Source organism: Cricetulus griseus, chromosome 4 (genome assembly GCF_003668045.3).
Source record: "Cricetulus griseus strain 17A/GY chromosome 4, alternate assembly CriGri-PICRH-1.0, whole genome shotgun sequence".
NCBI classification, from domain to species: domain Eukaryota; kingdom Metazoa; phylum Chordata; class Mammalia; order Rodentia; family Cricetidae; genus Cricetulus; species Cricetulus griseus.
Window position 1 is genome coordinate 116,555,714 of NC_048597.1, and position 22,478 is coordinate 116,578,191.

General features: G+C 48.2%; 1 protein-coding gene across 3 annotated transcripts in view; it reads right to left on the reverse strand.

Moving 5' to 3' along the window:
* Positions 1–363: 363 nt before the first annotated feature.
* Positions 364–22,478, reverse strand: part of Agfg2 (ArfGAP with FG repeats 2) — a 36,279-nt gene continuing 14,164 nt past the window's right edge. For 2 of the 3 annotated variants that reach the window (XM_027416249.2, XM_035443406.1), the window contains exons 2-13: positions 19,284–19,377; positions 18,682–18,797; positions 15,156–15,309; positions 14,180–14,333; positions 12,699–12,824; positions 11,793–11,825; positions 6,389–6,509; positions 6,112–6,194; positions 5,853–5,933; positions 4,527–4,655; positions 2,561–2,646; positions 364–1,551 (exon numbers count right to left, since the gene is read on the reverse strand). In XM_027416249.2, coding sequence (XP_027272050.1) covers positions 1,498–1,551; positions 2,561–2,646; positions 4,527–4,655; positions 5,853–5,933; positions 6,112–6,194; positions 6,389–6,509; positions 11,793–11,825; positions 12,699–12,824; positions 14,180–14,333; positions 15,156–15,309; positions 18,682–18,797; positions 19,284–19,377 — 1,231 coding nt within the window. In that variant the 3' untranslated portion in view covers positions 364–1,497. The remainder of the gene's footprint in view (positions 1,552–2,560; positions 2,647–4,526; positions 4,656–5,852; positions 5,934–6,111; positions 6,195–6,388; positions 6,510–11,792; positions 11,826–12,698; positions 12,825–14,179; positions 14,334–15,155; positions 15,310–18,681; positions 18,798–19,283; positions 19,378–22,478) is intronic. The other variant, XM_027416250.2, reaches the window with a different exon arrangement.

Below are 22,478 nucleotides of genomic sequence, written 5' to 3' on the forward strand. Positions count from 1 at the left end.
AAGGCCTAGCTCTCTGCTCAGCTGGAGGATTTCTCTGAGGCACAAACAGCCCAAACACCTGGCTGCTGACACAACAGCCCCAGGTGAGGAACTGAAGGTGCTCAGAACACCTTCAGGTGTGGTCCACCTCCCTGAGGTACCTGCCTCCCTGCCTGTCCCATGATCACTGCGCTCCAGCTCCAGATGGGGACCCTCACTGTCCCTTCCTCTTGCTAACAGAAGGTACACAGTTCAGCCTTTGGTTGAGGTCACATGTTTATCAGCCCAGGCAGTGCAGACTGGAAGAGCCAAGTCAAGGATCAGTCGTGTTGACTGACCTGTGTCCACTCCAGCTGGCACAAAGCAAGACACCGAGAGCCACTGTTTTCTTTCAAATGCAGTCTTTTCCAACATTGCCTCCAAACAAGCTTTGGTGCACATATTTGGGAGCAGCGGGAGGAATGTGGAGAAAAGAAAACAAACTCTCCAGTCAATCGCAGACCTTTCCTTGGAAAAGCCTAGGCTCTGGGGTACATGTTCAACTATATCCTGAGCCCTCATTTTTGCTTCATTTTGAGACAGAGTCTCTCATTAAGTTACCCAAACCAGCCTTGAACTCACTCTATAGCCCAGGCTAGCTTTGAACTTGTGATCCTCCTATCTCAGTGCCCCAAGTTCTAGGATTATAGAGCTGCACAAAGCCCAGCTCCAGCCCCCATGTTGTCTGAGACAAGAATGGCTGAGTGTATCTCTGTTTACATATGTGTGTGCATATATATATGTATATATAATAGGCTATATTAGAAAATTCTCTATTTATAAATATAAAACACTGGTATCCAAACATGACATGGCTAACTAAAGTGCTTGAAAGGAGCTGGGCACATGTACTCTGTAGGTAAGACTCGGCATCCGAGGGCTAGGATGGGGGGCAGCCTGGGAAGGAGAATGGAGATGGAGAAAGGGGGTGTGGCTGAGCCAGGAAAACAAAAGTACTGGACACCGGAAGCTTCCCAGTCCCAGGGCTGTCTGGTGGCTGTCAACACCAGGCCTCCTCTTTACCCTACATTCCCAGCTTTACTTCTATCTGGGAGGAGTGAGGCAGCTTTGGAAGGTTGGGTGTGGAGCAGTTGCTCCCTCAGGAGAAGGCCGCTAACTTCTCTCGCCACAGGCCAGGAGGGACAGGATAGAGGGCTGTCTTCATACTTAATAATTTGACAGAAATACACCGCTGTGGGGCCTCCTGGTGAGGGTGTCTTTGCTCCTTCTGGGATTCTTCCTGGGTAGGTGACAGGCGAGCAGGGAGGAAGCCTCTGGGCGGCAGACCAGGAGGCCACAGTCTGATTCATCCACTGCCTCAAGCTACTCATCAGCACCTCCCCTGTTCCCAGATCCCTAACCCCAGCCTCAGACCCACAGAAATGCCCCACAGGCAGATGGTCACCAGAGCTCTAAGGGACAGCGGTGCTCCACCCCGCCAAGTAGAAGAGAGCCCCTTCTTCCCCCAAGGACACAGTGCTACAAGAATGGGTTTGTGGTTGGAGGTTTGGAGGCAAATGTTGAGGCTCCAGTCTGGAAAGAAATAGCAAAAGGTTAATAGGTTAGTGGGATGATTGCTGGAAGCCACAGAACACAACTGTGCTTGAAGATCACAGAGCATGGCTGGTGGAGGGAGTGGAGTCCAGAGGGGGCCGAGAGCTGGGTGTGGTGATACACACCTGAAATCCCAGCACTCAGAAGGCTGAGGTAGGAGAATCATGAGTTCTAGCCTCTCCTGAGCTACAAAGTGTGACGCAGTCTCAAAAAAGGGAGGGGGCTAGAGAGATGGCTCAGCAGTTAAGAGCACCAACTGTTCTCTTAGAGGACCTGGGTTCAATTCCCAGCACCCACATGGCAGCTCACAACTGTCTTTATAAGTACAGTTCCAGGGACCTAACACCCTTACACAGGCAAAACACCAATGCACAATAAATAAATTATGAGAGAGAGAGAGAGAGAGAGAGAGCGCACTCAGGGGGTGTTGACTCTCTGGGTAAAAGCATTTGCTGAGCAAGCCTGAACACAAATCTGCAGCGCCCATGAAAAAAAACTGGTGTGGTCACTCATGCACCTGCAATCCCAGTGTTGTGGGGACACCGACAGGAGGCTTGTTGGCCACCAGTCTAGCTGTCCAGGTTCAGTGAGAGGCTCTGTCTTAAGAACAGAAGGTGGAGGGTGATAGAGAAGGAAACCCTAAATCCTCCTTTGGCCTCTGTGGATGCATGGGCACACACGTGCGCACTTGCGCAAGCGAACACACACACACACACACACACACACACACACACACGGATGGGATCTTTGTTTTTTTTTTTTTTTTTTTGGTTTTTTTTTTTTGGTTTTTGTTTTGTTTTTCAAGACAGGGTTTCTCTGTGGCTTTGGAGGCTGCCCTGGAACTAGCTCTTGTAGACTAGGCTGGTCTCGAACTCATAGAGATCCACCTGCCTCTGCCTCCCGAGTGCTGGAGGATGGGATCTTAGTTATACCCCACATTACCGTCTTCTGGAAGTGTGCTTCTCCAATGTCATAGTGCAGTACTCACCATGAAGGGATTGGTAGAGATTCCAGGCGCCTGGCTCAGAGGCCTCTGCCCCAGCTTGGAGGTTCCCAAGTCACCAAAGCAAGAGCCTAGGAGGCAAGGACAATAACTTGGCTGAGTGTGTTTGTCACCTTCCTGAAGGGAGCCACTTGCCACATCCCCAGTGAACACCTAGGAGGGACCTTTCCAGAATTCTCAGAAGAAAACTATGGAGTCATCAGGGGCCACAGGCAGGTCTACAACGCACCGGGTCCCTCTACTGGTCACAAAGAGTCTCTGTATATAAAATTCAGGCAACATTTCCCCTCCCCCCATAGGTTCAAGCAACTATGAGATTCAGGCAACTATGGACTAAAAAAATATCTTTAAAAATGTTTTGGCTAGGCAGTGGTGGTGCACACCTTTAATCCCAGCACCCAGGGGGCAGAGGCAGGCAATCTTTTAGTTCAAGGCCAGCTTGGTCTACAGAGTGAGTTCCAGGACAGTCAGGGCTAAGTAAAGACCTTGTCTCAAAAACAAAAAAACCAAAATAAATAAATAAATACATATTTTTAAAACTTTAAATTTTTATTTATGTGTGTGCACGTGCACCCATGTGCTCTTGCAGAGGGCCCAAGTAGGGTTCCCAGCATCCACATTGGATAGCTCACAAATTATAACTCCAGCTCCAAGGCATTTTTCTGGCCTTTGGGAGTACTGACACATACTCAGAGACAACATACATACATACATACAGTTAAATTTAACAATTACACCTCTGAGCAGGGCAGTGGTTGAGCACACCTTTAATCCCAGCACTAGGGAGGCAGAGGCAGGCGGATCTCTGATTCTGAGGCCAGCCTGGTCTACAGAGGGAGTGCCAGGACAGCCAGAGCTACAGAGAAACCCTGTCTCAAACAAAACCAAAACCAAATGAACAAAAAAATAATAAAAACTACATCTAACATGTATTGGACCCCCTTTCTTGTCAGTTCTCTAATACAGTTTAATAGCTATTTACATAGCATTTCTGTTGCATTAATCAGATTATAAACAGGCAAGCACAGCACCTGGCAGGCTGAGATGGGATGATGATGAATTTAGTGCTAGCCTGGGCTATACACTGCAAACCTATCTCAAGAGAAAAAATAAGATAAAATCTAAAATAAAGGGCTGGTGAGGTAGCTCAGTGGCAAAGGCACTTGCTGCCAAGCCTGAGCACCTAAATTCAATTCCCAGGATCCACACGGTGGAAGCAGAGACCTATCACAGTCTTGACCTTCACAGCAGTTATGTGACATGTGCAGCCCCCCTCCAATAAATGTTAATCAGTGAGTTCCAGGAAAGCCAGAGCTAGAGAGAAAATCCCTGTCTCAGACAAAAACAACAAAAGCAAGGCAAAGGCTGGAGAGATGGCTCTACAGTTAAGAACACAAGAACACAGGCCACTTGTACAGAGGATCTGCTGGCCTCTGCTGGCCTCTTTGGACACTGCATGCACAAGATACACAGATATGCAGGCAAAACCCATACATACAAAATAAAAATTCCTTTTAAAAGGATACATATATGGAGAGAGGGGCGCGAGCGCACACGTGCGTGCGTGCGTGCGTGCGTGCGTGCGTGCGTGTGTGTGTGTGTGTGTAAATTCCTCCCTTCTTTATTTTATTGGGAACGGAACCCAGCATCTCACGCTAGGCAAGGGCTCTACCAGTGAGCTACATCTCTGTCCTCTTCAGTTTTCGAGATGGAGTCTCAGTGTCCAGTCAGGTCTTGAACCTGTGTAGCCTCTTGGGTAGCTGGGATTACAGTGTGCATACCAAGTGTGTGAGGGTTCTGTGTAAATGATACATCATTTACATAAAAAACATCTGTGGGGTCCTGTGTGGGGGTCCCAGAACAGACTGCACACATCTCAGGGGCCATACTGTACTAGCATACAGTGGGAAGCACAGGGTGGGGGTGGGGGACTCACATCCAGCCCTCTTACCATTCTGCTGCTCACTCAGCGCAGCTTGTGTGGGGAACATCGGTGCTGAAAAGGGGCTGGCAAACACTCCGGTGGGTGGCACTGGCTGGAGGAGACCAGGCCCAACACTGCTCATCCCAAAGCCAGGCCCTGTGGAAGGAGAGCTGGGAGGAGGCTCAGGCAGGAGGGAGGGCAAGTTTTTTCCCACCTAACCTCTTCTGCTATGGGAAATGGGGTCACTTTTTCCACAGTGGAAGGACTTTAAATGAATAGAGATTTGTTCAGCTTCCCCACCCCACCCCTGAAAGCTACCAACCCTGTGGTCTCCCTGCACTCGGGACGGGCACAGTTCTTGTGAACTGAGCCCCTTAAAAATAATGCAGGCACACTGAATTGTGTCTTGTCTCATTCATTTACTGTCTCCCCCACTCTTCCTTTTATGGCACAGGGTCTCATGTAGCCCAAGCTGTCCTTGAACTCACTATGTAGCTAAAGATGACCTTGAGCTCCGATCCTTACCTCTACGTCCCTAGTGCTGGGATGACAGACCTGTGCCATTCTTCTCAGCTCCGCTTTCATCCCTAAAGTGGGCACGGCACCCATCTCACAGGGCCACTAAGGGATGTGAGGCACCTGGCATGCACACCTCTGAGCTTTCTCTAGCTGGCATCCTGCTCTTCTTGGCTCTTCATACAGTTAAGGGGATTTGAGGAGTTTGAGGGGACCCTACAGAGGCTGTGTGGGGGTAGGTGGAAGGCACTGCAAGGCCTTGCTGAAGGATCTGCATTTCACTGTGGTTCTCTGGTACCTTAGGCTTGGGGCACTGATGGGAGAACAGGGTGGATGCCCTGAGGGACGCAAACAGGAGCGTCACGACACGTCAGCCAAGGGGAACACACAATTGAGAAGCGACTAGGGGAAAAGGCACGTCTTTCTTCCTCTTTCTTCCCTCTTCTCCACCCACCCCTTCCTTCTTCTTTCTCAACTCTTCCTTTTTTTCATTTTTGGGACAGGGTCTCACTATATAGACCATGGGTGGCCTGGACCACACTGTGTTTCCCAGCCTGTCCCAGCAGTTCCCCAGTACTGTCCTTCTTAGGCAGTACTGGTACTGGGGTGGGGGCACCATCATTACCTGTAATTTTTCTGTGAAATTCTGTTTGTTATGACATGGATGCTTCTACTTTCAGCCCACTAGGTGGCTTGGATCTGCAGATGGATCTAGTCTGGGCTGGGGGACAGACAGTGGTGGGGAGGAGCGGGCGGCTGACCACTCTTTGGGTAGCGAGAGACACAGGGTTAGGGGACTCTGCAGTCTAAAAAGGTGGAAGGCAGCTCTGGACTTACCTGAGGCCAGGCCATTGGGCTGGAACGGGTTGGTAGAAGGCAGCTGGGGTTGGGCAGGAGTGGTGAAGGGGTTGGTGAAGGCTGCACATGAGAGAGAAAGAGAGAGAGAGAGAAAGAGAGAGAGAGAGAAAGAGAGAGAGAGAGAGAGAGAGAGAGAGAGAGAGAGAGAGAGAGAGAGAGAACAAAAAGATGGTTTGAGTCCCTCTCAATCCTGGGGTGCTTCTCCCACCCTTTCCAGGTCTTCACTGGTAGGACTCACCTCCAAAGGTGAGCCCTGCATTGCCGCTAACACCTGGCACAGCTGACTGTAATGCAGGAACCTGGCTGGGCATCCCGAAAACACTGTGGCACAGGGAAAGAGGTGGGAATGGGCATCTTCCAGGAAGAGCAGAGCAAGGGGACCAAGGAGACAAGTCCACTGTGTTACCCCAGGTCGGGCCAGGAAGACAAGGGGAGAACAAGTAAGCCATGAGGCTCTATCAGTCTGGGACAATGCCACCAACCTTCAGGTGAGTCACCTTCATGTCTGGACCCACCTGCCAGAGAGACCTCCAGCTGGCACCCTGGGTCCCAGGAGGCCACCCACGTCTGTGAGGCTGTTGGGCTGAGTGGCAGCCGCAAGAGGAGCAACACCAAATGCAGACATCCGGCTGGTCCCTGAATGAGAAGATAAAACAAGGACGCTGAGTGAGACTGGTGGCAGTGGGCAGAAGAGGAGATGGAGGTGGGGGGTGGAGGGTGGAGGGGTGAGGGAATGATGACAGGTAAGGCACCTTCTGGACTCTCTGAGCTAGCCGTTTCCCCATGACCACCTAGCCCGAGGGAGCTCATCTCCTGAAGTCCTGGGTAAGGCAATAGCTCAGGCCTTCTCCAGTTCCTCAGTGCTGTAACCACCACCCTCATCTTGCTTGTCTCCCATCGTGTCATACAGCTGGGTCTGTCTGCCTGTCTCCTCAGCAAAATGGCATGCCTCTCTTTCCCTCCCTCTCTTTTTCAAGACAGGGTTTCTCTGTAGCCTGGAAGCCTGTCCTAGAACTCCCTCTGTGGACCAGGGTGACCTTGAATTCAGCCTGTCTCTGCCTCTTGAGTGCTGGGATTAAAGGCATGCACCACTACCAGCCAGCTCCTTCCTCTCTCTTTTTTGAGATAGTGTCTGGCCTTGAAGTCTCCTCTACCTCCTTGTCTCTGCCTCCAAGTGCTGGGATTACAAGTATACCTGGAACATATGTGGCTAGGGATTGGATCTAGGGCTTTTGTGTATACAAGACACTCTACCAACTGAGCTATCATCCTAGCTCCTAATTAATTTTAAAAATTAATTAGTTAGCTGGGCAGTGGTGGTGCACACCTTTACTCTCAGCTGTCAAGAGGCAGAGGCCATCCTGGTCTATAGAGTTTTCAGGACAGCTAGTGCTAAACAGAAAAACCTTGTCTCTAAAAAACCAAACCAAACAAACAAATTAGTTTATTAATTGTACCAAGAATCAAATCTAGGGTTCTGTGTATGTTAGGTAAGTGCCCTACTATGGAGCTATGTCCTAAACCTTTGATGTTTTCAAAAAGGGCCTCACTACGTCGTAGCCCAGGCAAACCTCGAACTTGCAGCAATCCTACTCAGCTTCCTGAATGTTGGGAGGCCACCAAACTCAGTGTTGTTCCCCTATCCCCAGTGGTGCTGGGTAGATAACCCAGGACATTTCGGATGCCAGATAAGCGCTCTGCCACTGAGCACATCCCAGTTCAGCTCTGGCTTCTTTCAGATGCTCCAACACTGAGATTTGCATTTCTGTGCCCGCCGTATTTATCTTTTTTTTTTTTTTTCTAAAGTGTGGGTGTGCACGCGAGTGGGCACACGTGCGAGTGCTTTTTTACACAGGCTCTGGAGATAGAACTCAGGTCTTCCAACTTACACAGCAAGAGCCTTTCACCCACTGAGTCATCTAGACTGTCCCCATCCAGGCTTCTAACCACAGGATATGAGGCAGGTAGATCTGGGTCGTGCTTTTCCCCTGCCTGCCTGACTCAGAGCACATAGGGTTTCTGAACAAACGCAACTACCTTCAGGAATGAGTCAACTCTTCAGTACTGCCTGGGTCTCCATGTTCCAGCTACTTCCCCAGAGAGTGAGCTTTCCACCCTTGATAGCTCACAGTCTGGAAAGTGCTTCTCTGTGGACACTAGAGGGCAGAGCTGGGCTTAAAAACTCTAGTCACCCACGGAGCCAACACCAGCTCCAAAGCAGCACATTAATATTTAGTCATTAATTTTTTGCATAGAGGGACACACATCGAGGGCAGAGGACTCTCACTAGCTGGACCTCTTGTTCCATCTTGCGGGCTCTAGGGATCAAACTCAGGGCATCTGGCTTGGCGGTAGATGCTTTCACCCACTGGGTCATTTTGTTGGCCTCAAGACACTACATATTTAGCAACCTCCCTTTTGCATACTCCTCTGACCTACACAAATAAAACCCAACATAACAGGGCAGTGGTGGCCCATGCCTTAAATCCCAGCACTTGGGTGGCAGAGGCAGGCGGATCTCCGTGAGTTCGAGGCCAGCCTGGTCTACACTAGTTCCAGGAAGTTAGGGCTATTACACAGAGAAATCCTGCCTTGCAAAACTAAAACCAACCAAACAAACAAACAATACAGCCCAGCAATCCATCAGAAGAGCTACCCACCTCTCAAAATCTCTCAGCAAGACCAATTGATCCCTTTGTTCCTTATGTTGCTGGGGTTGGAACCCAGGGGCCTCACATGTGCTAGGCAGGTGCTCTACCTCTGAACTACATCCTGTCTGAACAGCTACACTTCATCTTAGCCAAGTGAGGACCTTCCTTCCCATAGTGGCAGGATTTGGGTTAGGGCGTGGACTACCTGCAGTTAGAGACATCCATGCCCCATGCCTTGAGAGGACTGTGAGTCTCGGGACTTTCTTCTTGCTATCTTTCTTCTTCTAGATAGATACCAGCTCTATTTGGAATGCAATCAGTTGTGTTATAGGCAGGCATCCCCCAACCCTTGCCCTCTCTGTGTCTTTTCAGGCAGGGGCTCACATATTCCAGGCTGGCCTCCAACCCCCTATGTAGGTGATGACCTCAAACTTCTGAGTGCCAGGATGATAGGTCTGGCCTGCCACTCCTGATTTATGTGGTGATAAGGACCAAACCTAGAGTTGTGGACAAGCTAGGCAAGCACCATACCAGCCTAACTATAAATAAATATAAAATAAAATTTAAAACATTCAAAGAATCCTTTAAAAATTTTACTTGTATGATCATTTTGCTTGCACATATATGTGTACCACATGCCCGGTGCACAGGGGCCAGAAAGGAACATCAGATACCCTGGAACTGGAGTTACAGATGGCTGTGAGCCACCATGTAGGTGCTGGGAATCAAACCTGGGTCCTTTGGAAGAACAGCCAGTGTGCTTTAACTGCTGAGCCATCTCTCAAGCCCGACATATGTAAGTCTTATTTGTTAGAATTTATGGCAATTTTGTTTCCTTGTGCATGTCCAACCATGAAAGGATAATGTTTGAAAAAAAATATATTCTGGGACTGGAGAGATGGCTCAGTGGTTAAGAGCACTTCCTGTGCTCAGCCTAGACACAGGGGTGTGGGGAGTGGAGAGGTGCCTTGGTCCTGTCTCAACAAGATGATGGGACAGACTTAGTGGACTCCCTAGGGGCAGCCTTACCCACTCTGAGGAGCAGATGGGAGGTGGGGGGGTGGGGAAAGCAGGATGGAGGGATGGGACTGGGATTGGGATGTAAAAAATAAATTAATAAAAAAAGAGCAATTTCAGCTATTGCAGAGGACCCAGGTTTGGTTCCCAGCACCCATACGGTGGCTCATGACGACCTGTAACTCCAGTTGCAGAGGTTTCAGTGCCCTCTTTTGATCTCTACATGTGGGCACATTCAAGCATATAGGCTTAAAACACACACACACATACACACACACACACACCAACACACACAGACACACACATACACAGACACACACCACACACACACACACACACACGCATATACACACACCACACACACACACACACACACCAGACACACACACACACACACCAACACACACACACACACACACACACACACACACACACACACACACAGACACACACACACACACAGACACACACACACACAGACACACACACACACACACACACACACACAATCTTAAAAGGGGATGGGGTGGGGCTGGAGAGAAGACTCAGCGGTTAAGAGCACTGCTTGCTCTTTCAGAGTTTCCTGGGTTCAATTCTAACACCAACATGGCAGCTCACAATTGTTTGTAATTCCAGTCTTGGGGATCTGACATACAGGCAGGCAAAACACCAATGCACATAAAAATGTATAATAATAATAAGTTATTAAAGGAAAAATATATTCTGGGAGGAGAGCCTGTCAGGTGGTCAAAGTCCTACTTCTATTTCAGAGCTTGCTAAATGGTTCTCTGGTTACCCTCAGCTGGTTCCCTTACACACTGTGTGCATTAATCTCATGAGGCAGAGACTGCAGTCTTCAAACCATCATTATGTTAGGTTGGGTGGTGATGCACACCTTTAATCCCAGCACTTGGGAGGCAGAGGCAGGCAAATCTCTGAGTTCAAGGCCAGCCTGGTCTACAGAGTGAGTTTCAGGACAGTCAAGGCTACAGAGAAAACTCCTGTTCAGGGAAAAAAAAAAAAAAAGTAAAAACAAAACAACAAAAAATTCTCATTATGTTAGTAGTCTGTTCTTTGTCAGTCTCAAGACTGAATTGTCAGTTATGGGACCCTCTACATGGGTTTAACATACATATTTTTACCTTTATGTGATTATTCGTGTGTGTCCGGGAGTGCATGGTGCAACTTTCCTTAGCTGGTTATTTTTTTCCACCAATGAGTTCCTGGGATTGGACTGCGATGGTCATCCTGGATTTTAACTTGTATCAGTATAATACAAAGGCAAGAGGACTGAAAGTTCAAGACCAGTGTGGATAATTTAGATCCTGTTCCAAACTAAAAATGATGAGGGAAATAGTTCAGTTGTAAAGTACCTTACTACACTCCTCAGTGAATACCTTGGGCATGACTCAGTGGTAGAGCCCCTTCCTAGAATCCCCTAGTGAGGGGCTGGGGGTGTGGCTCAGTGGTAGATCACCTGCCTAGAATCCCCCAGTGAGGGGCTGGAGTGTGGCTCAGTGGTGTAACACCTGCTTAGAATCCCCAGTGAGGGGCTGGGGTGTGGCTCAGTGGCAGAGCACCTGCCTAGAATCCCCCAGTGAGGGGCTGGGGTGTGGCTCAGGGGTGGAGCACAGAAGCAGTGGGTCAGGGTAGCATGGTTGCCTGAGACTGATGTTCAATTCCCAGTACCACAAAATTAATCAATCGCTGGGTGTTGATGGCACACTCGGGAGGCAGAGACAGGCAGATCTCTGTCGAAACCAGCCTGGTCTACAGAGGGAGTTCCAGGACAGGCTCCAAAACAATACAGAGAAACCCTGTCTCAAAAAACCAAAAAAACCAAAAACAAAACAAAACAAAAAAACAATCAATCGATTAAAACCAAAGCAGCCTGCAGTTCTGAGTGGCACAGTGGGGACGTTAGTTCTGCCACGCTGTGTTGCATAATTACATAATCTGTTTTATAATGCTGTATTTTTTTTTCACTCTGGTGATAGAATCCAGGCTTTCAAGCACTCTAATTACACATTTTATCTCTTGAGCCATACCTTGGCTACATTTTTAAATTTATTTTTGAGACAGTTGGCCTGCTACTCACTATGTAGACCAGGCTGGCCTTGAACTCACAAAGATCTGCCTGCCTTTGCTTCCTGAGTTCTGGGGTTAAAGGTGTATGCCACCACTGCCCAGCTACATTTTTAAAGACCTCAGAGGACCCTGTGTAGGCTGAGGGCTGCAAAGAAGGACTCACCAAAGCTGTAACTTCCAGTAAGCATCCGATTTGCTGCCAATGAGGGTGGAGAAGGGGAAGGGAGAGCAAAGGAAGGGAGAAAGAGTGAGTCACTGGCTTGTCTCTAGACATCTGGTCTCTACAGCGCTTCAGCGAACAAATCCTGGTGTCCAGAACAGCCAAAGAAAGAAAGGCAGCCATAGGGCTATGGAGACCAGTGTCTGGGGGCTTTGGAAAGAACTAGAGGCTTGAAAGGGACCCAGAGTCTCATGTGATTCCTAAAAACACAACCCTTGGTTTTGAAGACCTTTGATCTTGGAAGGGTGGTGTGGACGCCTGGGGATCACCTTGAACTTGACCGAGCCACTTGGCCCTTTGGGACAGATATTGCAGACAGTAAGAACAGGATGCACACATTTTTATAGGACTCGGGTCTCCAGTATTTCCAGTCAGAAATTTTCTGCCTGGGTTGGAGGAGCAGTGAGATGGCTTAGCAGGTAAAGACACTTGTTATACAAATCTGAAGGTCCGTGTTGGGTCCCCAGAACTCATCTAAGTTGTCATCTGACTTCTGCATGAGTGCTGTGGCACACATGGGCCTGCCTGAGACTGCATGCACACATTCAAGCATGTAAAATAAAATATTTTTTGAAAAATAATAAAGAAAATTGTCTTGGGGTAGAATCTGTGCTGACATTGTAGCAATTTTCCTTATGTGAAAAAAACAGAAGCCCAGCGCCCTCTGTTCCTGAGTGGCGCCCTCTGTTCCTGAGTGGCGGGCCCCATACCCATTACCCTTGTAGGAGAAGCAGCTCTTTATGTCTCTTTTACAGTCCATGGAGTGTGCAGGAAGGGAGGGAGGGGATGATGGAAGTGGACAGTTGATGCTACTGACAGAGAGGCAGGAAATGGATGAGGCAGTTTTACCTGCAGGGGGCGGCTGGGCCTGGAATGGGGCTTGGGCCGATGGAGGGAGGCTTCCAAAGGCGGAAGTGCCAGGGTTGCTGCTGAAGGCATCGAAGTTGGCAAAGCCTCCATGGGAAGGAGTCTGGCCTACGGGTGGAGAGGACACAAAGACTGCATGAAGGAAATGTACACACAGCCAGATGTGTTGGTGTCTTAGTGTTTCTATTGCTGTGAAGACACACCCATGACCACCACGGCAACTCTTACAAAGGAAAACATTGAATTGAGATGGTGGCTTACAGTTCAGAGTTCAGTCCATGATCATCATGGCGGGGAGCAGGCAGACAGTGCTGGCTGCATCTTAATCAGAAGTCAACAGGAAGTGGACTGTCTCATTGGAAATAGCTTGAGCATAGGAGACCTCAAAACCCACCCCCACAGTGACACACTTCCTCTACCAAGACCACACCCACTCCAACAAAGCCACTGCTAATAGCACCACTCCCTTTGGGGGTCATTTTCTTTCAAACCACTATAGTTGGCTAATTTGCCAACTTGAAACAAGCTAAAATCACTTAGTAAAAGGAACCCCAAACTGAGAAAGTGCTTCCACCAAACATTGTGATGCATGTGCCTAATTCCAGCATTTAGGAGGCAGAGGCAGGTGGTCTCTGTGCATTCAAAGCTAGCCTGGTCTATACAGTGAGTTCTAGGACGGCCAAAGCGCTATAGAGACCTCCATCTCCACCCCACCACCAAAAAGAGTGTGTGTGGGGAGTACCTCCAGACTGGCCTGTGGGGGCATTTTCTTGATCAATACGGGAGGGCCTATCCCAATGAAAGCAGTGCCATCCTGGGCAGGTGGTTCTTGGTTATCTAAGAAAGCAGGCTGGGGGCTGGAGAGATGGCTCAGTGGTTAAGAGCATTTGTTCTTGCAAAGGACTGGGGTTCGATGGCCAGCACGCACATGGTGACTCACAGTCATCTGTAACTCCCATTCCAGAGAATATAAAGCCCTCCTCTTACCTCTGGGCACCAGGCATGCATGAGGTGCACATACATACATGTATGCGATACATTTACACAATAAAGTAAATAAATATTAAAAAAAAAGTACAAAGAAAATAAAAAGGTGGCTGGTAGCGGAGGAACAAGAGCCCAGGAAATTCTCTGGCCTGTAAGTGCACACACATGAACATGTACACATGCAAAAAGGTGGGGAAAATTATTCAGCTTTTTATTCTCCAGCTTCAGGCATGCACCACTACGCCTGGCTCCCTTCTTCCCAGCTCAGCAGAGACAAAGTAGTCAAATGGCTTCTTTGACTGCTAAAGGAGGTGCTGGGAGCCCACACTGATACTCTATTTGGCTAAACCCCCAAATATAGTCCATGCTGTCCCTTGACCCCCTGTTCTGCCAGTCACATAGACGAGTCAGGCCCCAATGGACTGAATGTCTTTGCAGTAATATATATAGTGGAGACATATACAGGTGGCACTTACCTCCAAAGGCTGGGAATGCGGCAAAGGCTGGTGCCACCTGGGGAGCCGCAAAGGGGTCTCCACCGATATCGGCCAGCAAGTCAGTACTGGCTTTCTTGTTGGACGGCTGGGAGCTCCTGGCCTGGGCTGTACGAGCCTGAGACTGGTTGGCAGACTTGGGAAAGAATTGTGTGTGATAGTCAAAATCCCACCCGTGACCTGGGTCCCGCCAGAGCTTCCCAAGCTGCCCCCAGTGAAGCAAAGAGAAGGCACAGTAAGTTGGTGCTCTCGGCTGAGAGGGTTCTCACAAAGAAGTCACCCAAGTAACTCATTTTTTTTCTTTTCTCCTTTTTGCTTTTGTTTTTTTTCGAGACAGGATTTCTCTGTGTTTCAGCTCTGGATGTCCTGGAACTCGCTCTGTAGACCAGGCTGTCCTTGAACTCACAGAGTTCCACCTGCCTCTGCCTCTCGAGTGCTGGGACTAAAGGCGTGCGTTACCACCACCTGGCTCTCTTCCTTTTATATGTATGGGTGTTTCATCTGCATTTATGTATGTATACCATATGTGTATCTGGTGCCTGTGGAAACTGGAAGAGTGTGTTGGGTTCCCCAGAACTCTAAGCAGCTAATCCTCTCTCAGAACATCGACCCAAGAAGCAGGTATTTGAGAGCACACTGAGGTAGCCCTAAGATGCATGGCAGCCTGTGGCACAGTGTCCAAGAGCTCTCACTTCTGAATCTTTGCCGGATACAGGAAGCACTGTCCTAGCTCCTTGGAAGGGAGGGTCAGGACTGAGGTCATTAGGTATCACTTCCTGCTGTGGTCCCAGATACCAGATGCAAGCCAGAGGAAGCAGCAGGGCTGAGAACCAACTTTGAGCTCCTGGACTTTCCGGCCTGCTAAATCCAGGGGCCTGATGTAGGAAAGCGATGCCCCTGTCCCACATAACCTAAACCAAACCTCAGTGGGAATGGGAGGGTCAGGTCAAAGGGTCACCTGGCTCGAAGAGGAAGCAGCATCAGAGAGAGATGGCACAGGGTCTCCCAGAAGTGTCCGCACGGGTTTTCCTTCCGGGACGGAGCCCTGGACAGGGGTGGAGGCACCGCCTCTGCTGTAAGAGGGCCCTTTGACTTGCTCCGGGGGTACGTACCTGTGAGAAAGAACAGCTATGCTGTGAAAGAGAGAAAACCTTGGACAGTGCTTAGAGGTGTGATGGGGAAGTCCTTCTGTATATATGTTTTCTTATTGGTTGATGAATAGAACACTGTTTGGCCAATAAAGGCAGGAAGATAGGCGGGGCCAGGAGACTGACGAGAGAGGCACCGAGAGGAGATGCCATGGAGCTGCCAAAGAAGTAACAGTTTGGGCATTCTCCTGTAAGCTAAGAACATGTGGAAATACACAGATTTATAGAAATGGGTCAATGATTAAGACAGAGCTAGCCAATAAGAAGCCCTGCCATTGGCCAACAGTTTTATAATTAATATAGTGTCCATGTGTTTATTTGGGGCTGAAGGGCAGCAGGTCCTCGAGGGACAAGAAAACTCCAGCAACAGAGGTTGTTGAGAAAACAAAAGTTACAGGGTCAAAGTTTTTGTTGTTACTTTATCAGTTCCTTTTTGTGAATAAAATGAATTTAGTGATCTAACAATATTCTCTTGAGAGTGCCTTTCCTCTTCTGTAATCTGGGCTTTGTACATGCAAGTTTAAGTAAGTGCCGTACCACTGAGCCACACCCCAGCCCCTCACTGGGAGATTCTAGGTAGAGGCTCTACCACTGAGCCATCCCCAGACCACAAGGGCAGGATCTGCCATACCCAGCTGCCCACTGGGCATCTCAATTCATCTTTTCTTTGTGTTAAAGTTGTTTTATTATTTTATTGTGTGTGTGTTTGTATGTGTATGCCACTGAAGGTCAGAGGACAACCTGTTCTCTCATCCCACCACGTGGGTTCCTGGGACTGAACTCAGGCAGGTCATCAAGTGCCTTTACCTGCTAAGCCTTTTTGCCATCACTGTTTTGACTTTTGAGACAGTGTCACTAAGTACCTGTAAATGACTTAACTGATCCTCCTACCTCAATCCCAGAGTGCTGGGATTCCAGGTGTATACAACCATGCCCAGATTTTGATAAATATTTCCTTCAGGTTTCTCTGGGTTGTGGCTATTTTCTAACTTTTTAAAGATTTTTTTTCCCAAGACAGGTTTTAATATGTAACCTTGCTGTCCTGGAACTCACTCTGTAGACCAGGCTAGCTTCAAACTCACAGAGATCTGCCTGTTTCTGCCTCCCAAGTGCTTGAATTAAAGGCCTGTACCACCACACCCTGATTCTTTAAAGAATTTTTTAATTATCATATATTAATTGTACAAAATAACAGATTTCAACAGGTGCTGGTAGCACACACCTTTAATCCCAGTACTATGGGAGGCAGAGGCAGAGGATCTCTCCATTTAGGGCCAGCCAAGTCTGTAAGTGATTTCTAGCATGGCCAAGGCTACACAGATGAACCCTGCCTCAAAAACCAAACCAAAAACAACCCCCCCCCAAAAAAAAACAAAAAAAACAAAAAACAAAAAAAGAAGGATTTCCCTCTTTCCTCTTTTGACATCTCAAGCCATCTTGATTTTAAGAAATCAGACACACAATAATGTAGATGGAGCAGTTTTCTTATTTTCCAACTTCCTTATTCTTTTTTTAAAAAGATTTATTTATTTATCTTATTTATATGAGTGTTCTATCTGCATGCACACCAGAAGAGGGCACCAGATCTCATTACAGATGGTTGTGGGCCACCATGTGGTTGCTGGGAATTGAACTTAGGACCTCTGGAAGAGCAGCCAGTGCTCTTAACCATGGAGCCATCTCTTCAGCCCCTCCCCAACTTCCTTCTAGAGGCCCCCTTTAACTTTCTGGGTCTCTCCCTGTCTCTGTCTCTCTCTTAGTCTCTCTTAGTGCTGGGGATTGCAGCCAGGGCCTCCCCCAGGTTACACAGAAGCCCTTTCTGCCCTTCATTTTGAGACAGGGTCTCACTAAGTTGCCCAGGCTGGCCCTGATCTCTCCCTCCTCCTCCCTCAGCCTCTGGGGTAGCTAGGATCACTGGCTGCAGTACCATATTTCCTTATTTCTACCTCTCCGTTCCACAGAGAACAAGTCTGTACCTTGTCCAAATGGAGCTCAGCCTGTCCCAACCTCCAGCTCCCGCTGGAGGAGAACTCCTCCCTCCCCACTCCCTGCATACAACCCTTATTCTAGAAGCATCCTAATGCTAGGACACCTCAAGGAAGTGGCCTCAGGCTCAGTGGGTAAAGTGCTTGTTGTATAACCATGAGGACTTGAGTTCAGACCCCCCAGCACCCACATACGGTTAGGTATGGTAAGAATATCTGTAATCCCAGCTCTAAGCCCCAGGGTCTCACCTGGCAGTTATTCTAGCTAAATTGGCAACTGCCAGGTTCACTGAAAACCCTGCTTCAGAAACTGAAATGGAGGGATGGTGATTTGGCTTAGTGGGTGAGGTGCTTGCTGCCAAGTCTGATGCCCTGAGTTTGATCCCTGAGATCCACCTGGAAGGAGAACCTGCTCCACAAAGCTGTCCTCTGACCTCTACACAAGCATCCTGGCACACACATGCACACATATGTATACAGATATCTACTGAGCTGTAGAAAATGGGTCACATGGATGGATCACCTCCCTGATTCAATCATTCCCAGACAAAGAGGCCATCAAATCCTCGGGGTTAGGGCTAGGGATTTGGCTCGGTGGACAGAACATCAGTCAAACATGTATGAGGTCCGGGGTTTGATTTTCAACATGATATAAGCCAGGTGTGGTGATGCACACACGTAATCTCAGCCCTCAGAGGGCAACAGAGGGAGAATCCAAAGTTCAAAGCCATCCTTGGATATGTAGGGAGCTCAGGGTTATCCTGGGCTACACGTCTCAAACAGACAGAATTGCAAGGTTAGTGATGCATAACTTAGTGATGCATAACAAATTCTTTTTTTCATGTCTATTTGTTATTTCTCTATTTTGAGACAGGGTCCCATGTAGCCCAGGCTTGCCCAGAGCAAAGCAGCCAAGGATGACCTTGAATTTCTTTCTTTCTTTATTCTTTTTCTTTCTTTTTTCTTTTTTCTTTTTTCTTTTTTTTTTTTTTTGAGACAGGGTTTCTTTGTGTAGCTTTGGCTGTCCTGGAATTAGCTCTGTAAACCAGGCTGGCCTTGAACTCACAGAGAGTCACCTGCCTCTGCCTCCTGAGTACTGAGACTGAAAGTGTGTGCCACCACTGCGCAGCTATGAACTTGAATTTGTGATCCTTCTGCCTCAGCCTCCCGAGAGCTGGGATGACAGGCATGAGCCAATATGCCCAGTTTCAACTTGTGACTTTGAAGTCAGAATTTAACACTAATTTAATCTGGGAGTTGGGGATAGGAAGGGATAGAGTCAAAGCTTGCTCTTAGAGAAATGCCAGCGACACTCTGGAGATGGGGCTCGTGTCTCCTTCTTCCTCCTTACCATCTCTTTTTCTCGTACTTTTCTTGGAGAAACTCCTTCACTTTCTGAGGGTCCCTGGAATCTGGTATCAATGATGTCCGAGCGTCAAAAAGACCCAGCCAGATCTTGCGGCACACCTGAAGGGATGAAACCCCGAATGGGAGAAGTGTGAACGGCACCGTAAGCAGACCTCTGACTAATGACTTCGGGTTGATGTCTTCAAAGATAAAATGTCTACTTGAGCTTGGATACAGTGGGGGTACTTGCATGCAACTATAACTCAGACAGACTCCTTGCCCGACAGTTTATAAGAGAATAGGTCAGGCCTTACGTAAAGAAACAATATACATAAAGCAAGTGATAGCACAGACTAAAAATAGGAAATGGGGTTGGTAAGATATGCTGATGGCTTGAGCTACATCCCTGGGACCCAGATGGTGAAACGAGAAAACCTTGTCTTCCCCCTACAACAGACAGACAGACAGACACACTCTAAATAGATAAATGCAAAAAAATAAATTCAAAGGAAACTATCGGGTTTTCCAATCATCTTGAGGCAAAGTACTGCTAGCAATTGGCATGACTACAGGCTGCTACCTCCTCCCTCGGTGGCAGGCACTCACCTCATTTCCACGAGACTGGAGGAACAGGACTTCAGGTTCAGTGAAAGTTGTCATGGAGATAGACTTGACTCGATGTGGGGGGTTCAGACCTCTCCTGTAGGGCAGAGATAGAGAGGTGAACATCGCAGTGTATGTAGTTGAGTGAGGAAGGAAAAATAAAACAATAACACACAAGACAGGCTGGAGTGTGACTCAAGAGACTCTGCCTAGAATCCCCCAGTGAGGGACTGGGGTGTGGCTCAGTGGTAGAGCTCCTGCCTAGAATCCCCCAGTGAGGGGCTAAGGGCATTGCTTAGTGGTAGAGCTCCTGTCTAAAATCCCCCAGCAAGGGGCTAGAAGTATGGCTTATCAGTTGAAAATTGGTTGGCTTGGGCTAGATTCAATTCCTGAGTTCAATTCCCAGCAACCACATGGTGGCTCACAGCCATCTGTAATGCGATCTGGTGCCCTCTGCTGGCAAATAGGCACACATCCAGACAGAATAAATGAATAAATCTTTTTAAAAAAAATTGGTTGGTTTAGTATATACAAGGCCCTGGGTTCTATCTCCTCTCCAATACAGAGGGATGGGGGGAACAGAGGAGACCACACAACAAGAAAAACTCCTGCCAAGGATCAGCAAGATGGTTTAGTGGGAATAGGAGCTTGCTGCAGTGATTGATGACCTGAGGATTCACACAACAGCAGGGAGAAATTATCCCTGCAAATTCTGGTCTGACCTCCATTTGCAGGGTGGCCCTTGTGGCCCAGATACTAAGTAAATAAGTGTAATTAAAAATTTTAAAATCCCTATCAAAAGCTAATTCCTACTATCAGGGGGGAAACGTAAATGAGAATATTCTGCAGACTTCAAATGAGAGACAGACCCATTGTGACTCTGTCAGTGACTCTGGAGGAGGGGTCAGAGCATGTTACTGGGGCACCTCTTCTTGCCTGGCTCAGATCCTGTCCAGCTCAGCCTGCAGGCTGAGGGGTGACTTCTGGGAGCTGAGAAACGCAGCCACACCCCATTTCCTGCTGTTATTCTTGATCTATGGTGGGACATCCTGAGGTCCCCTGAACTCCACCAAGCAAAAGATACAGCAGAAAAGGGGCCCATGGCTAAGAGATAGGCTTATGACAAGCAGAATCAGAATCTAGAAGGCAGCTGCCTTGCTCCCTTAACAGGAGGATGAGGCTGTAGGTAGTAACGAACAATGCCGCCCCTTTCAGGAAGCTGCATCTGGACAAAGAAATACCCTAGGCTTTCTTCCTCCAAGATCTTTTAATAAGGCAGGAAGAGTCAAGTTCAGCCTTGAGACAGAAGGACACAGGCTCACAGCCATGCTTCTGTGCTTGCTATTAACTCCCCAGAGAGCCAGGTCTACCCACAGACTCCCTGTGGGATTGTAATAGAAAAGAAAGATTTCTTAGCCCTACTCATTTGGCCTTCTGGTGAGCAGGAGTTCTAATGGGAAGTGAGAAGCAAGGGGGGGGGCACTAAGCTAGGTGGGGGCGTCATGGGTTCCCTTTCTTAAATTGGTTTACTTATTTATTGTGTGCACACTACTTGGTGCATGGGTGGAGGTCAGAGGACACCCTGCAGGACTCAGTTCTCTCTTCCCACCATATGGCTCCAACTCAGGTCATTAGGCTTGGTGACAAGTGTCCTTACCCTCAGGCCCTCCTTGTTTTATACTTTAAAATCCAGACAAGCCAAAACAAATAGATGAGACCAGGAAATGAGAGACCATGGATGTACAGAAGACCATCTCTGCTAGCGAGGCCTCTGGCTTTGAGACACTGGGTAAGTCCTAGGACTGTAACTCAGTTGGTAGAATGCTTCCAGAAGCCCTGCACAAACTGGCTGTGGTAGTGGATACCTGCAATCACTGCTCTGGGGAGGTGGACCAGGTCATCCTTGGCTATATAAGCAAGTTCAAGGCTAGCCAGGAATAGGAGACCCTGTCTCAAAATATGAATAAATAAAAATAGCGGGCTGGAGAGACAGCTCAGTAGTTTTGAGTACTAGCTGCTCTTGCAGAGGACCTGTGTTGGATTCTCAGGAACCACATGGTGGGTTACAACTATCTGTAACTCCAGTTCCAGGGGGTCTGGTGCCTTTTTTGGGCCTCAGATATCTGTGCCCAGATGGTACACAGACATACATACAGGCAAAATGCCCATACATGTAAAATAATAAAATAAGGGTTTAATTGAGGAATGTATACCTACATTCACAGTTGCATGCACAGCACAAAGGTATCCCTGCCAAGTTTGGAAGAATAGCAGTCAATGTGCCAGCGTAAGTGATGACAGAGTGTGGAGAGGGGCAGATGCCAAGCCACAGAGTGAACAGAGAAGGCACTGGGTGGCTGCTCCTAGGTGATGAATTGCTCATTAAGGGATTTTTAGCAAAGGCTGGGATACAGGAGGCTGCAGACGAGGTCATTTCCAGTCATTCTGCTGCTAGACTTTTGAGTAAGGGCTCTGCAAATGCCATTATAAAATGACAAGCAGTATCCAAGAGGGTGGTGTCGAAAGAAAGACAAGAGAGAACCAGACAGCAGAGCTTGGGTCCCAGAGCAAACGATAGCTCTTAAATAGGATCTGCCCTCAAATCTGTTGGCATTGGGTTTCCCAGGGAGTCCAGGTTCCTCGGAGTGTGCTCACTAACAACTTGATTTGGTTTTTAATTTGAGTTAGCCTGCTTCTTCCCCTTCATTATTTTTGAGACAGGGTCTCAAATAGTCCAGGTTGGCCTCAAACTTGCTATGTGGTTAAGGATGACCTTGAGCTCCCAATCCCACTGCCTCCACTTCCCAAGTGCTGGGATTACAAATGGTAGAGAGCGTGTCTCTGTCTATGCATGCTGGGGGTCGAACCTGGGGCTTCATGCATGAACACCTACCAACTGAGCTATGGCCCAGCCACTCCAGCCTGCTTTTAATGAACCCTTTCTATTGTTTACTCTGCTTCACCTCTAGATTCTCCCTGTTCAGACCACCGGGCCTTTCTGTACTCCAGCCCGAGTTCGCCTTGCCGTCCCTCCACTTTTTGATCCTCTCCTTTGTCCCTCCTTAAGCCCTTCTTTTTGTCTTTTTAGGTGGGTTCTCTTGTTACCCAGGTTGGCCTCCAACTTGATTTGTAGTTGAGGATTGATGGAGGAGGTCCTTCTGTGTATATGTTTGTCTTATTGGTTGATAAATAAAGTAC